Raw genomic sequence first — 15,870 nt, 5'->3', positions numbered from 1 at the left:
ATAAAATTAGCTATCTCCAAAGAAGTACACTACATGTCTTTGAGTAGAAATCAGTAGGCTGTCAAGGGGATTCCTATTCATATATGGGTTGGACTAGCTGACCACTAAGGGTCATGAGAGTCTATGTTTAGTTTTAGGTGTCACATTTTAAAGGGGACATTTGCTAGGAGGACAAAAATCACAAAAGGTGCAGAAAATCATGTTATTTGAGAAACAGTTAAGGGAACATCTCTCATAGGGAGCTCTCTTCTCTCACCCCTAGTGCAGGCCCTCATCACCTCACTCTACTCCTGGACTTTTGCAGTAGCCTGCTGGTGGGTCTGCCTGCCTCAAGTCTCTCCTCACTGCCATCCATCCATCCATCCATCCATCCATCCATCTATCCATCCATATTGATCTTCCTAAAGCACAGGTCTGGCCATGTCACTCCTCTACTCAATAAACCTAATCATCTCCAAGATTAAATATAAAATCCTCTGACTTTTAAAGCCCTTTATAACCTGTGCTTCCCTACTCCCATCCCACCTTTCCAGTCTTCTTACACCTTACTCTATTCAACATATAAATACTTATTAAACACAAGCCAAGCACTGTGCTAAGCATTGGGGATATAGAAAGAAAAGTCAGTCCGTGCCCTCAAGTTCACAAGCTAAGGGGGGAAATAAATATTTACAAACAAACTATATGCAGAATAAACTGCAGGTAATCTCAAAGGAAAGGCACTAGCATAAAAGGGAATCACAAAAGGATCCTTGCAGAAAGTGGGATTTTAGCTGTGATTTGCAGGAAGCTGAGGAAGCCAGGAGATGGAGATGAAGGGGAAGTGGGACAGCCAGTAAAAATGCCTTAGAGCTGGGAGACGGACTCAATTCTATCCCTGACAGAAAGAACACACTTTTGGCTGAGATAAGTGGGACCAGAGAGAGCTATATGAGGAGATGGCATCCAAACTAACTAGATTTTGAAAGGCAGATCAAGAGGGAGTACATTCCAGGTAGGAGGGATGGCCTGAGCAAATGGGTGGAGGCAGAAGATGGCATGAAGAGCTGGTAGTCCAGTTTGGCTGGAACCAAGAGCACCTGAATAGGAGTGATGTGAAACATGGCTGGTAAGGTAGGTTTGAGACAGATTGTGGAGTACCTTAAATGCCAAACTAAGGAGCTTGTGCTTTATCCTAGAGGCAACAGAGAGACTCCAGTGATTTGGAGCAGAATGGAAGGCTGGTAAATGTTTTATAAGCAACGCTAGGAAAAAAAAAGTCATGAACCACAAATTTAATCTGTATTATTAACATTTTTCTTTATAACTTCCTTTTTTTTTTTATAACTTTCTTAAGTCTAGATAAACCACAATAAATCAAGTCCTGATTCATAGCATTTGCCAATTTCTGAGGTGCAAATGTTTACACTGAAAAGTTAACAATCAGGTCTCCAGAGCCAGTTTGAGCTGGCTCCAGCACACCCCTAAGTAGACCTTTCCTTTAAGAAGATGATTTTGGCAGTTCCATGGAAAATGAATTAGAGAAAAATGAGGCTAGAAGGAAGGTATTCAACTGGGAGGTTATGATCCAGCTGGGATGTTGGAGGGAGGAGCCCCTAAACTAAGTGGCCAAAATGTGATCAGAGAGGAGGGGATCAGTGCGAAAAATGTTGTGGAGTTAGATTTGACAGGACTTGACAGCTGATTGGTTATGGGGGAAGGGAGGTGGAAGAGTCTAAGAAAGTTTTCATTGTTTTGAGCTTTGGGGTGATTGAGAAGATGACGGAGGGGTCATAAAAGCTGAAGAAGGAGTGAGAGTCAAAAAGGGGACGTTGCTAGTGTTAAAAGCTGCAGAGAGGAAAGGATAGATAAGGACTTGGAAAATGTGATCTGCTTTCATAATCAAGAGATTACAGGCAGGATGGAGCGGTGAAAAGGGCACATAACTTGAAGTCAGAGGACTAGAGTTCAAATTTCAGCTCAGCCATCTAATAACTATTGTTGTTGTTTTTCCTTCATTTTTGAAGAGGACCAATGATATCATGGGGTGATGTCTTGACTCATGCGTGAACTGGATTTAAGTGAGGCAGAGTTGCACAAAGTCTTTAGCCTCACTCTCCCTTCCCAGAGTCATCGAAGTACAGTGACGAGACAAAAGTCAAGACAACTGGAAATGGCCCTATATGACCTTGGGCAAGTCACTCAGCTCTTCTGAGTCTAAAAAAAGGGTTGGACTAGATGGTCTCCAAGGTCCTTTCTAGCCCTCAACCTATAATCCTACAATCCTGGACACCGAGTGGTTGGGTTAGAAATCATACTGTCTAAGGTTAAGAAGTGTAAGGGGAAACAGGATGTGAATTGCTCATTTGAAATATTTAGCAGTGAAAGGGTGAGGAGCTATAGGACAACAGTTTGAGAGGATGACAAGGTCAAGTCAAAGTTTTTAAAGGATGAGGGAGATCTCAGCATTTTCATAAATAACAGGGAAAGAACCAGCAGATAAAGAGGTTGAACATGGAGGCAGGTGGCAAGTATCAATGGGACAAGCCCCTAGTGATGGGAGACAGAATTAAGGTCACAAGAAGGGAATTTAATAAGGAGGACAGCCACCTAGTCCTTGGACTTGAGCAAAGGAGGTAAGGATGGTTAAAGATGTTCTGAGGCGTGAAGTAGAGATGAGGGGCAGATAGGTAGCCTCCATTTTCTCAGTAAACTCCAAGGCAAAATTCTCTGCTGAAAGAGAACAGACTAGGAGGACAGGGAGATTGAGAGTCATGAAGTAAATGAGAATGAGGCTGAGGGAGAAATGGAAAGATGGAAAATTGTGAATATAGGGGAATTCGAGTTCCCGATGATGAAGGTGGGACTGTCTTGAGGTGACAGTGAGGTCTGAAGTGTAACCATCCCTCTAGGTGGCTGAGACAGAGTAGGAGGGAGTAATGAGAGTTGAGTTCAATGACCTGGCAAACTAGAGTGTTTGAAGAGACACAAATCTGAATATTGAAGTTCACCAGGTTGATGCCAGCATTGGGTTAGAGAGGAAAACCTTAAGCCAGGTATCAAATACCTTGGAAAAAGGAGGAAAAATTACTTGGAGGCCAATTGATAACAAGCATCTAGATAGGGTGAGAGTTGGGAGGTGTGTCAAAGCAGTTTATGCCAAGTGATGGTGGTCAGAGCATCAGAAAGTAGCAGTGAGGACAAGAAGTACGCAGATTTTGCTGGTTCTGTTGACTATCGTGGGAAATGAGAGGGAGAATGGCCAGCACTGGAGAGGATGCCAAGGAATGTTAGTTACTGGGGAAATCAAGTTTCAGTGAGGCCCCAAAGATGGAAATGATAAGAGATCAAGTATGATGTTAGTTTATTAGTGGCAGTAGGTTCCAGAACAAAAAATAGTAGAAGGCAGCAGGAGGATAGAGACTGAAGAAGTGTAGTACTAAACTGTAGAGTAATGAGTGTGGGGAGAAGGATTAGGAGGAAAGGGATTGTCATCTTGGCAAACAACAACTCTGAATCCTGAGAATTTGTGACCAGGAAGGCAGAGTTGTGTCTAGCCAGAAGAGCTAATTGATTCATTTCTCACCTGGATGCCCTCCTCTGGATTTCTCCATCATGTCTCAGGAGCTCCATCCTGCAAGGTCATTTCACCACTGGAATTCATACCTCATGAGTACCTTCTGATAGGAGGGCAGAGAGGCCAACCAGAAACTTTAAGGAGAGCACCCAGGGCAGCCATCCGTCACTTTCCTCCCTACCTGGCTGGATTCCTTTGGATTGCTCCCACAATGAGGGCTTTCCCTCCTCCTCCTCCTCCTCCTCCTCCTCTCCCTTTTCAGTGTCTTCCTTTGTGCAGCCTTCCCCCACCAGATTACTGATCTCTTGAGGGCAGGGACTGTCTTTTTTTTTTTTTTTAATCTATTCTCAGCACATAGTAAGCACTTAAGTGTCGACTGACTGGTTGGGGTACCTAGTGGATCAGAGCAGAGCACAGGGCTATGGATCATGACCTTTAAAACAAGGTTGGTGAGGGAGCCCCTTCACTGTCTTATTCCTGTCCATCACAGACCTTGGAAGAGATTGGAGCAGGGAGATGGAGAGAGAAATGAAGGCCACCAGAGCTGTCAAGTAGGGAAGGAAGTCCCCTAGCAGCTCAGTGGCACAGCGGATATAGCAGATGACCTGGAGTCAAAAAGGCCCAAGTTCAAATCCTGCCTCAAACTCTTACTAGCTGTGTGACCCTAGGAAAGTCACTCAATCGCTCTAAGTCTTCTTTTCCTCATCTGCAAACTGGGGATAATAACACCTATTTTGGAGGGTTGTTGGGATAAAATAAGAATATTTTTTTAAACCTTAAAGTACTATATGAATTTTAGCTATTATCCTCATCAACATAATACTTCCTTCAGTGGTGAAGCTTTGGAATCCCATATATATTTCCAACCCAGAGAATTCTTGTCCCTATCTTTCCTCAAGTCTTGCATAGACAATCTATCTCATGAAGTGGAGTTCCATCCTATGAGTCTTTTGGAATGTTGTGGTTACTGGTGAATCAACTGGAATATATATATAAAGCAGTCAGGTGTCACAGTGGATACAGTGCTGACCTTAGACTCAGGAAGCTCTGAATTCAAATTCTGCTTCAGGTATTAGTTTTTCAACCTAAGGCTAGTCTTAAATTCTCTCAATCATAATTTCTTCATCAGCAAAATGGAGATAATATTACTGACCTCATAGGGTTGTTGCAAGGATCAAATGAGACAATATGTATAAAACGTCTTACAAACTTTACAGCACAATGTAACATTAGCTCTTTTTACATTTTATCCTTCAACCTTACTCTCAACTGGCCCACTACCTCCAATTGTAGATATCCCTTTCATTTTCTGAAGAGGCCATCAATGACACTATGTTAAATTCTGCTTACATCATTATGTCCATCCCTTTCATTCTATAATTTTGATGGTTCAGATATTATGGTGTCCTATGAATCTCTAATCAATGGAAGAATATTGACACTAAAAAGAGGGGCTTGTGGGTTGGGGAGCACGTTAGAATCCCTGAAAGCCCTGCACAATTTCCCAAATGCAATCCAGCCTGCCTTCTTTTTCCTATTCAGATTTGGGTCCAGCTCATTGTTTACCTGCTAAGCCTGTTCCAGATATATATATATGTATGTTGATGAACTAAATGGGATGTCCATCTAACAACTTGTCAAGTCTCACCAACAGCCATTCTTCATCTAGCTAGTTTTTCCTGTGTAGAATGTTACACCAAACTCCTGAATGGTTATGGATCTCATTAAAGAGACTTTGTAGCATTTTGGGACTTGGTGCAATAATCAAAATGTCACAGCAACACCTGGCAGGCCACATCAATAGGGAATACTCCTTCCATTTGGCCACCTTCTTCCATTTGGCCATGTACTATGAGAGCAGTGATTTGGTAAGCATCTGACTCCCTGTTATACTGAAATTACTGGGCAAAATTATTGCATTTACATCAAACAATGCTACTTAGATGACCTTTAACATATTGAGGCTGCATTTTGCTTTAACTTTTCTTACAAAGGTATCCCAAAAGTCTTAGTGCAATCTTAAGCTTAAATAGCTTTAATAATTTAAACAGCCTCAACTTTTAGGGCACCTTATATTGATAGGGGATAAAAGGAAAATCTTGACTTCATGGCTTTCTCTGGCAATTACAGGATTAAAGAAACTGGACTGGAAATGGGGATTATCCAGGAGTGGCAATCAATACAGTGAAAATCATGGCAGGTCAAGAGTTGTGGCGGTGGAAAGGATCCTAGGGATATCTATATCTATGTGTTTGCCTTTTCCACTATTTTAGAAGCGATTTTCTATGATAACCCACTCTAAAACTAAGAAAAAATAAGGTGCTTCTCAAATGTACACATCCCTCAAATTCCTCAGTATCTCTTATTGTGGCACTTTCCTTAGCAAAATTTAGAATCACAAATAAACTGATCCATTCATGTAATGAGGCTTCCCCCTTCTGCTCAACCTTTAGGCCACGTCAGCTCTAACTCTTGCCTTCCTCATAGCATCCCTCTGGTAGAGTGGATACTTAATTCAGACTGGATTCTCCTGAGAAAATAATAAAACTGAACAACTAAATTAAGCAATCAGTGACTTCTTATCTTTCAGGGATAATTCAGGTGCCCATTTTCTCAAGTTTCACAGCCAAAGTTTTGGACAACACAAAGCATATTAGAATCTTGCATGTTCCCAAATTTTGTAGGAAACTCAACTAGCATGCATTTTTACTAAAAGTACGGGATAGAATTGCCGCCACATTGCTGACTATATTCTGGAAGCCCCATCCCCACAATACACGAAGAATAACCAGACCAACCAAGACCATTACTAGTCCATTAATTGAAAGAATCATACATGTTAAAAAAACAAAACCACCACCACACTGATTAGACGTAGAGCTAGAAGCAGCCACAAAATCCGGCTACATGCAGACAGTCTAGTATCAACTTCCCACTACCTGATGCTGTCATTAAATGATATCAAGTTCACAGTGGGCAAAATGAAAGGCAAATGTCCTTCAGTTACTACAGTAATAGCAGAAACTTCAGCTTTTAAGACTGCATAGTACTTTCCTCAGAGCTGCCCTGTAAGGCAGGTTTTTGAGATCATAGTTTTTGTTGGGGATGGATTTCATATCTATGAGCTCATTGTTGGGCAGGGGGAGGAGATTCTTAGTGTGAGCAGTCCCTCCACCCACGTGGACTGGTAACTAGTCTAACAGTACAAGATGGTTGCCAGGACCACTGAAAGATTAAGTGACTGGCCCATGATCACAAACCAAGTATGTTCCAGAGGTCCTCCTAACTCCAAGACTGCTTCTCTATACGGCAGTTTAAAGAAGAGAAACATGAAGTCCACATTTAGGAAATGACTTGACAAGGACCACACGACTCATGTGACAGAGCTGGGACCCGAGTTCGGGTCTTCTGACTCCTTCCCAACCATTTAGCAAAGAACAATCTCTTCTCTTAATGGAACTCTTCCAAATGTGAAAAGGACAGTAGATTACGCCATGAAGTCTAAAGAGCTTAATTTTTCTCCCTAAAGCATGAAAACGATAAACACAAATGTGACATCTTGATGGTTCTCAGAAGAAAAATTCCATTGAGAGTATTCTACTGTGAACCACAATTCCCAACTGGTAGGTGCAAGAATTTCAACAAAGAAATGAAGTGCATTGATGTAGATCAGCTGAAACAAACATCAAGTGACTGATGAACATCGTATTTAAGATCACTGAGAAACAGATGCTAATATGTTGAATGCATATCATGTCTATATGCTTTAAAAACCCACCCTTTCCAGTTAAGCAACAGGGACATGTGAAAGTGTTAGTGATGCACAGCAAAATCTGCAAAAGAAAAGTCTGTCACACCCTTAAATACATGGCACACCATCATGATTTCATCTCTACAAAAGAAGTTGGTCTCCTCAGAGCTGGTTTTCCACAAATACTTGGTTGCTGAAAAGCACATTTTAAAATGTCGCCCTTGCTAAAACTCCACAAAACTTCTGTTCAAATGGGCACAGAGACAATAATATCCAATATACCAATATTTTTCTCTGTAAAGCATGAAAATATTCAATGTAAATGTGGTGTCAAATTCTTCGTGGTTCTCATAAGAAAGATTCCACAGGGTATAGTCGATTCAAGTAGGGTCTCATGTCATGTTCTATGAAAATATACAGGGAATCATATTAGCAATTTCCCAGGTCAAAGGCTGTAATTGTGGCATATATAGTTGGCTTAAAAGTTTTCTTTTTTTTAAATCCATCTTATGCTGAAAATTTCGTGACCTCCCCTCCCCTATCAACTGTTGACTTGTAAGCCAAATCACTTTTTTTAAAAACTTGATCTGGCAGATATAACATTTTCTCTGTGGCATTCAAAGCCCTTCGGAAATCAACCTCCTTGTACACATATACCTTTACAGTCTTCTTATACCCTACTGCTCCTCCCCATACTCTGTAACCCCGTGACACTGGCCTCTTTGCTGCTCCTTGGACCAGACACTCCATCTCAAGCCTTGTGTGTTGTCACTCATGGTCCCCATGCCAGAATTCTTTCCTCCCTCATCTCTTGCCTCTTGCTTTTCGTGGCATCCTTCAAGACCTTGCTAAAATCCTACCTTCTTGGGGCAGCTAGGTGGTGCAGTGAATACAGCTCTGGCCTTGGAGTCAGGAGGACCTGAGTTCAATTTCAGCCTCAGACACTTAACACTTAACTAACTGTGTGACCCTGGGCAAGTCACTTAACCCCAATTGCCTTACCAAAAAGAAAAAAAATCCTACCTTCTCCAGGAAGCCTTTCCCCGCCTCCCTTAATTATAGTGCCTTCCCTTGGTTGATTATAACCTGTTTATGCTATACACAAATATATACAATAAGATATATACAATATCTTGTTTGAGATTTTTTAAATGTTTTTAATAATTCATTTTCAAAAATAAGTCCAATTAGAATATGAGCTCCTTAAGAGCAAGGGCTGTCTTCTGTCTTTCTTTGTGTCCTGAGTACTTAGTAAAATGACTGGAACATAGTAGATGCTTAATAAATGCTTGTGGACTTTAAAAAAAAAAAAAGTTGATCTGGGGAGAGAAAAGAGAAATCATACCAGGGTAAGTAGAGAACAAGGACACAGTACAAAAGCAGAAAAATTAAAAAAATCAACTGTGCCCAGACATTGTTTCTAGCACTACTTTTACTTTTCAATATATTCATCCTAAAGTTCAATATTTAATATCTCAGTGATCATTACTGAGACATTCAAAAAGAGTTGAAATCAGTATTAATTAGCTCTTACAGTTAAGCAGCATTCAAATTCTCATTTCCCTTAAAATGTGATATATCCCACATATAGACCAAAACTACGGTTCCTGGAACCCAACAGCCAAAACTCAAAACTTGGGGCAATTACTGAGATAGACACGAGAGAATGTGCTTATTATGATATATTCATACCCACAAATCCAAGATGCCATTAAGCGCCATATTGATAGTTGACTGCTAGTTCCATTTCTCTACAAATATTAATAATTGACTAAAAATTGCCATGTTATTCTTTATAATAAAATAATTCTTTTAATGACGTATTTAAAATAATTTTAAACATCTGATCAATAAGATACAATACACAAATATGGCAAAATGCTACACTTTACAAAAAAAGTAAAGCCAAGCATTTAATTATACAAAACAACTTTCAGATGTGGTCAGTCAGTATCTTGCAAATATAGATTTGTTTTTTCCTCAAAGTACTGCCTTTTTACATATGTTTATATACATAATTTACAGCATTTCTTTACTAACTTGCTGAAACAAAAAAAAAAAAGGTGGCCAATTTGAAACTCACTACAGTGCAGTACATGGCTGCAGTGGTCCCAATGTGGAGAAATGGGATTAAAAAGTAACACAGCTTTGAGCTTTATTTTTGGAATTATTTTTTCTAGGAGTCCCTGGCATTTCACATTTTACACATTCTGAGGGAGCTCATTCTTTCCCTCATGTGACTCTAATCAGTGACAATTATTACTTTCCTACAAGTGTGAGCCAGTCACATTCAGTTGTGGTGAACCAGAGTTTTACTTTGCAAAGAAGAAACGGATTCCATGGCTATTCAAATACATGCCAACTGCTAAGCAAAGGCCCTTCCGAAGTGTGGCCACATTGTTGGGATACTGGAATCATCTTTCAAGTACATGGAAGTCAAAATTAGGTCCTCTGTTCATTCATTTCTTCTTCATAATTCACTCATCACCAAAGAAGTCTTCCGATGCAACAAGAGGCTTTAATTTCAGGAGAATGAAGATGACACTGAAGAGAGAATGCTTTAGAAGAACCATTCTCTCTTCGGGTAAAACAAATAACCAACCTTCTGGACAGAGAATACGGTGGAAGTGTTGGCTATATTTTCTTTTGTACGTAGGTGACGTGTATTTTTTCCCGTTTTCCTCCAGAAGAACACATGCAGGTTACTTTGGAGTCTCAGTTTTTCCCTTTGGGCTCACACAGTACATTTTCTGTTTTATTACCCTATTTTCATTTCCCTTCTTTCTGTTTGAACTCAGTGCCCCATGCCATTCCTTCCAATGCCCCCTGCGTTTTTCCTTTCCCAATGAGGTATTTTTAGCAGCTTCGATTTCAAGGTTTCCTTGACAAGGATGTCCCCTCACCTCGAAAACACAGCAGTGGTGGTATAAGCCAAAGAATAGTGACTTCAGGCATAAACAATCCCCATTTGTCTCCGTTTTGACGACCCAAGTCACTGGTGGTTTGCTTGCTGCCACCTTTAAGCTGTACGACATGGCTTCTGATTTTAGCTTAGCACTACTAAGGGCAACTCAAGGAACTTTGAACCTCACCTGAGCCAGGTATGTTGCACATTAACATAGTGACCCAAGACTACTCAGGATTAAATATATTTTTTGTGCTAAAGCATCATCACAAAATATTCCTTTCCTTCTTTCCCACCAACTCTCCAAATTAAATATGGATTAGGGAAAGGCACTACACGTAGAACAAACTTGGTTTGTGCTAATGAAGCAAGTAGCAGCAGACAAGTTCTTGGCTTGCAGGTAAGGGTTAAACAAATAGGTAGGTAGGTGCCTATTTCTGTGCACACCTACAACTCACCAATGGAACAGAAGACAAAGCTGAACTCTATTTATTAAAAACCCTACAGGTGCTTAGGTAGGTATTTAATAAAAGCACAAAAGTAAACAAAGGTTATCCTCAATGGTGATTATCTTCCAGAAATGGCCATTGATGGCATCAGGTCTTCTTTGGCAGTACGTAGCAAGGGTCTGGATAGAAAGGTGGAGTTGTCACTTCAGAAGAGCATGGTATAGAGCTCGAGAGTATTTCATCCCTTTTTCTTGTTCCATGTAGAATATCAAATCCCTGAGGCAGACTCGAGTAATTCTTGGGCGAAATAATTGTTTGGTGACAGTCAGGCTGGATGACCCTGAGGCAAGGGCATTACCATTTAAACCCTAGAGAGGATAAAATCAAGAAAGAAAAGGAGTTAAAAAGAATAGTCTTTACCACAGTCCAACAGTGTTTATGCTAACCACACACAGGGGGTACTTAATAAATTCGTGTTGAATGAACTCAAGTTCCAGGTGAATCACCAAAATGACTTAATAAATGTTTGTTGGCTTGTTGACAAAAGAGAGAGAGAGAGAGAGAATCCTGAAACTCTATATTCGGTCTCAATCTCTAAAACTAAATGTCACTTCCATTTGATGTTTAAAATTTTTTCAATGAAACAACAGTGATGGTGCTGTACTATTTAGGTGACCCTGGCCAAGTCATTTCACCTCTGTGGGTCTCAAGTTTCCTCACTTGTAAAATGAAGAGGCTAGACTAGATCATCTCTAGTTCTATAATCTATGATCCTATTGAGTAGGTCACTATAAAATGAGAAAAACTTCAAGTCCTTAAAATCATGACCCCATCTCCATTATCTTGCTGTTTAAAATGAAGTCATATACTTCTTTCTCTCTAACCCTACCCCAACAAAACCTCTGCTTTGAAATCTTCTCAGCATTTGCTGCACCACATAGTCAGTAGGGAAAAAAAAAAAAAAAAAAGACTATGAGGCAGCTAGGTGTTGCAGTGGATAGAGCACTGGCCCCGGAGCCAAGAGGACCTGAGTTCAAATGTATCACATGATACTTACTAGCTGTGCGACCCTGGGCAAGTCACTTAACCCCAACTGCCTCTTGCAAAAAAAAAAAAAAAAAAAAAAAAAAAAAAAAAGGGGAGAGAGAGATGATAATGGTGATGTTAAAAAAAACAATAAAAACTTATTTTTAAAAAGATTATAATTATGATCTATAAAGACATTTAAAAAAACAATATTTTAGCTAGAGGAGCGAAAAGGGTGTGCCAAAGAGCCCCAGGAGTGCATAAGAGCAACTCATAACTGTTGAAGATGCCACTATCTTTGTAGTCACTCAAATTGGATAACCTGGTATCAGCCTCTTCACTCTCACTCCACATACCCATGTCCCATTGCCTTTCAGACATCTCAAACTGGATGTGGAGCAGGCATCTTAAACTCAACATGCCCAAAATGGAACTCATTATCTTTCCTCCTACACTCCATCCCACTCTTACCTTCCCTATTACGGTAGAGGGCAGCATCATCCTCTGTCCTTCAGGCTCACTCCTCACTATTTCTCACATCCCCATGGCCAATCTGTGGCCAAGGCCTATTGATTTCACCTTTAAAACATCTCTCTAATATACCCCCCCTTTTCTCTCTGACATTAGCATCCCTCTGGTCACCTCAGGTTTAGACGACTGTTAGTGGGTCTGTCTGCCTTGAGTCCCTCCCCACTCCATTCAGCCACCAAAGTGATTTTCCTAAAGTGTTGGTCCTACTATATCAGCCTCTTTACCACCCGAAATAAACTCCAGTGGCTTCCTATCACCTCCTGGAGCAAACACAAACTGCTCTGTTTGGGATTAAAAGCCCTTCAAAACCTAAACCTCTCCTACCTTGCCAGTCTTCTCACACCTTACTCCCCAACACTGATTCTGGTCCAATGACACTGGGCTCCTGGCTGTTTCACAAATAAGCCACTGCATCTCTTGATTCTGGGCATTTTCTCTCAGCTGTCCCCTATCCAGAGAGCCTAGAATGCCCTCCCTCCTGGCTTCCTGTGAAAGTCCCAACTAAAATCTCATCTTTTACAGGAAGCCTTTTTCAACCGCCCAATCCTAGTGTCTTCCTCTCTTAATTATTTCCTATTTATCTCCTATATTGCTTGTTTGTATATATTTGTTTGTTGTTTCCCGCAATTAGACTTGGAGCTCCTCAAGAGCACGGACTGTCTTCTGCCTCTTTTTGTGTCTCCAGTGCTTAGCACAGTGCCTGATACATAGTAGGTGCTTAATAAATGTTTACTGATTATTATTAGTCGTATGGTCCCTAAGTAAGTCACTCTCGATGTGTTTCAGGCAACTTTTTAGGACTTATCTACCACATAACAGACTCCCAAGCAGAGAAACCACACACAGTTCCTTAGGCATATTTGTAAAATTATGTGGAGCCTACTAATAAAAAATTAAAAAAAAAAAAAAAACAAACAAAAAACAACTAGGTCTGTGGAAGTCTCATAATGAGTAGTTTACCCCAGCCAAATTTCTAGTTTTTTCAGTCATTTTAAAAGCTATCAAATTATAAAAATATATTAAAAACAAAAGCCTTTACAATATCCATGTTGACTTAATTATATGAATGTCCACAGAGTGTCTTGGGGGCACAATATATTCAGCCTTCAAATCAGGTTTTCTGGAGGGCTACCAATCAATTCTACTAATCATCATAGTAAAATTTCTCACAGTTCAGTTAAGATGGTTCATACATACAGACATACATCCACACAGACTAAATTCTGAAAAATCCACCAAGGTTTGTAAGAGAAAAAAAAATAAAATTACTGCTGGCTGCACAATTGACTGGCTACTTATCTTGGAGCCAATCTATACTATACAGCCAGTCTCTTATCACTACTGCAGGGTCCTTGGTAATGAATGCAATTTGTACAAATACAAGTGCTCAGACTCCGTAACTTTGGCTAAGGATGGCAGTCAGCCCTGGTGAATCATTCTTCTCTGCTGGCATCAATACTACTTGGAGGGGGTGAAACTTGGATGTAATCTTTACTGTTATAAATTATTGCCCTAAAAGAACCCCCCAAAGACTTCTACATAATAGTTCTATCATCTCAGTTCAGAGAAAGAGGATTAAAAATATACATTAGGTACAAAGTTGATAAAACTTGTCACTGGCAGTGATCACGATGTTTATCTGATAGCAAGGCTAGTTGTGTATAGTTTCTAGCTTGAAATTTTCATTTAAAAGTCATTTTTCTTGACTAAAGACTAGATATAATTGTTCTAATTATATTTCCAAATGTTTCCTACTTAGAAGCTTTCCTACTATCAGTCTCATTGTGTGTTACGGTTAAGAGTCCCAAATATGCCATCATTTGAAATGCTCAGTTTGCTAAATGGCTTGGAATAAATTTCACTGAGGGTGGGAAGGAGAAAGAGGAAAAAAGGAAAAGACAAAGAACTGGGGGCAGAGTTTGGGGAAGGAAGGGGTGAGGGGGGTGCGCCATAAAATGTCTCTGAACTGCTGGCCAGAAAGGATAAAGAGAGTCCAATCGTCTGGGTAAGACAAAAGGGTCACAGTTCAAGTTTGTCATATGACAACCCTGAAGGATCCAGGGAAAAGAGAGTTCTGCAGTGCAGCTGCCAGCACAGGGTTGAAAAGGAGGTCAGTCCAACAGGATGCAGCAGAAGGCCCAAGGCAATGTTCTAAATGAAACAAACCCCAAGGGAGACTCAGAAACCCAACAGAAATGTCCTTTATAATTCAGAACTTTACAAAGGTGACAGCATTTTCTTTCCCACACAGGGATTAACTTAGAAAACATCTTTTATCAACTTGATTATAAATCTCTAGTAGTAACCCAAATATCCAGGCACCCCCCCCCAAATAAACTGGGGATGGAGGGAAGGAATCCTATCTCGAACTCTTGAGTTTCTTGTTGACCTTGAAAGATTAAGGGACAGCAGAAAGAACCCTAAACCTTGGAGTCAAAAGAAACCTGGATTCAAATCCTGGCTCTGGCACTTACTAGCTGTGTGAAATTAGGGAAGTCACAATCTCTCTGGGTCTCAATTTCCTCACCCCTAAAATGAGGGATCTGGACAGTATTGGATACAAGGTCTCTTCTAATTTTAATATTCTATGACTTTATAGTTATTATATGAGGTTTATTAATGTTTAATACACACTCAAAATTCTCAATTACATATAGTAAGAGAACAGAAGAGAAATATGGATAACTGAATTAATAGGAATAATAATAATAATAGCTAACATTTATATAGTGCTTACTAATGGAAAGATATAAAGGATCCTAAGGCTTTAATTTTCACTATCAAGTCCAACTTTCTCCCTAATACACTAGGACTTTCAAGTAGTAGCAAATCACACTTTTCAGTTTCAATATTCTTTACCCTTACCCCACAAATGACAATGGGTAGTGAAATACAGCTAAAGTGCAAGTACATGCAGGAGAAGAAATAAGGGGTTTGAATAACCTTCAACCTAGATAATTTACTCCTAAAAAGTCAGAAACCCCAAACTCCCTGTTGTTTCATTCTAAAAATTGAAGCCCTCAGGGTAATACTTTTTATCTCGAAAATGAATATTTCTCAGCAACTTAACACTTCACCTGAGTGAAGAGAGACCAAGTCAGTGAAAATAAAATAACCCGCTCTCCTCCCAGCATGCCTTTTCCCTCACATATAAAATTAGAAGGCTGGACTGGGTGATCTGCGGTCCTTTCCAGCTCTAATAATCTATGAAGCCTATGTACCCATATGCTTCCAGGAAACCTACTCAAGTCTAAGTGTTAACATACTTCCCAAACTGCCAAATCAAATAAGGAACTCCAGATTAGCGCCTCATGTTATATGTCATTAAACAAAGTCTCCATGCATACTTATTTTGTGTAAGGAACATAGAACAACTGTTTTACTTTAAAGGGAAAGGTGAATATAACCATCTACTGATTCCATCAGACAAATGTCAGCCTTTCAAAAAGAATGGAACTGGTTGGAGAACTCACGTAACCTGTAGGACAGAACTTTGTTAAAGTCAAATCACAGAGTTGCAGGAAGAGAGGAAAGAGACTTGAGCAAATTCTCAAATGAACACTTTAGGCTAATGATCATCCTGTTTTAAATCTCTCATTTCAAATTTTCCATCCTTCCAGGCTTTCCTGCTGGTGCTTCACTATAGCTGCGA

The 15,870-nt window shown here is 40.0% G+C and overlaps 1 protein-coding gene across 2 annotated transcripts in view; it reads right to left on the bottom strand.

The window, feature by feature from the left end:
* Positions 1-9,219: 9,219 nt before the first annotated feature.
* LOC114054104 (transcription initiation factor TFIID subunit 4B-like) overlaps positions 9,220-15,870 on the bottom strand; it is a 184,533-nt gene continuing 177,882 nt past the window's right edge. For both annotated transcript variants that reach the window (XM_027877218.1, XM_027877217.1), the window contains exon 15: positions 9,220-11,029. In XM_027877218.1, the coding sequence (XP_027733019.1) occupies positions 10,862-11,029 (168 nt within the window). In that variant the 3' untranslated portion in view covers positions 9,220-10,861. The remainder of the gene's footprint in view (positions 11,030-15,870) is intronic.

This window comes from Vombatus ursinus, unplaced genomic scaffold (assembly GCF_900497805.2).
Source record: "Vombatus ursinus unplaced genomic scaffold, bare-nosed wombat genome assembly UNPS02014812.1, whole genome shotgun sequence".
NCBI lineage: Eukaryota > Metazoa > Chordata > Mammalia > Diprotodontia > Vombatidae > Vombatus > Vombatus ursinus.
The sequence above is the reverse complement of the archived record's forward strand: the minus strand, read 5'-3'. Positions and strand labels throughout refer to the sequence as shown.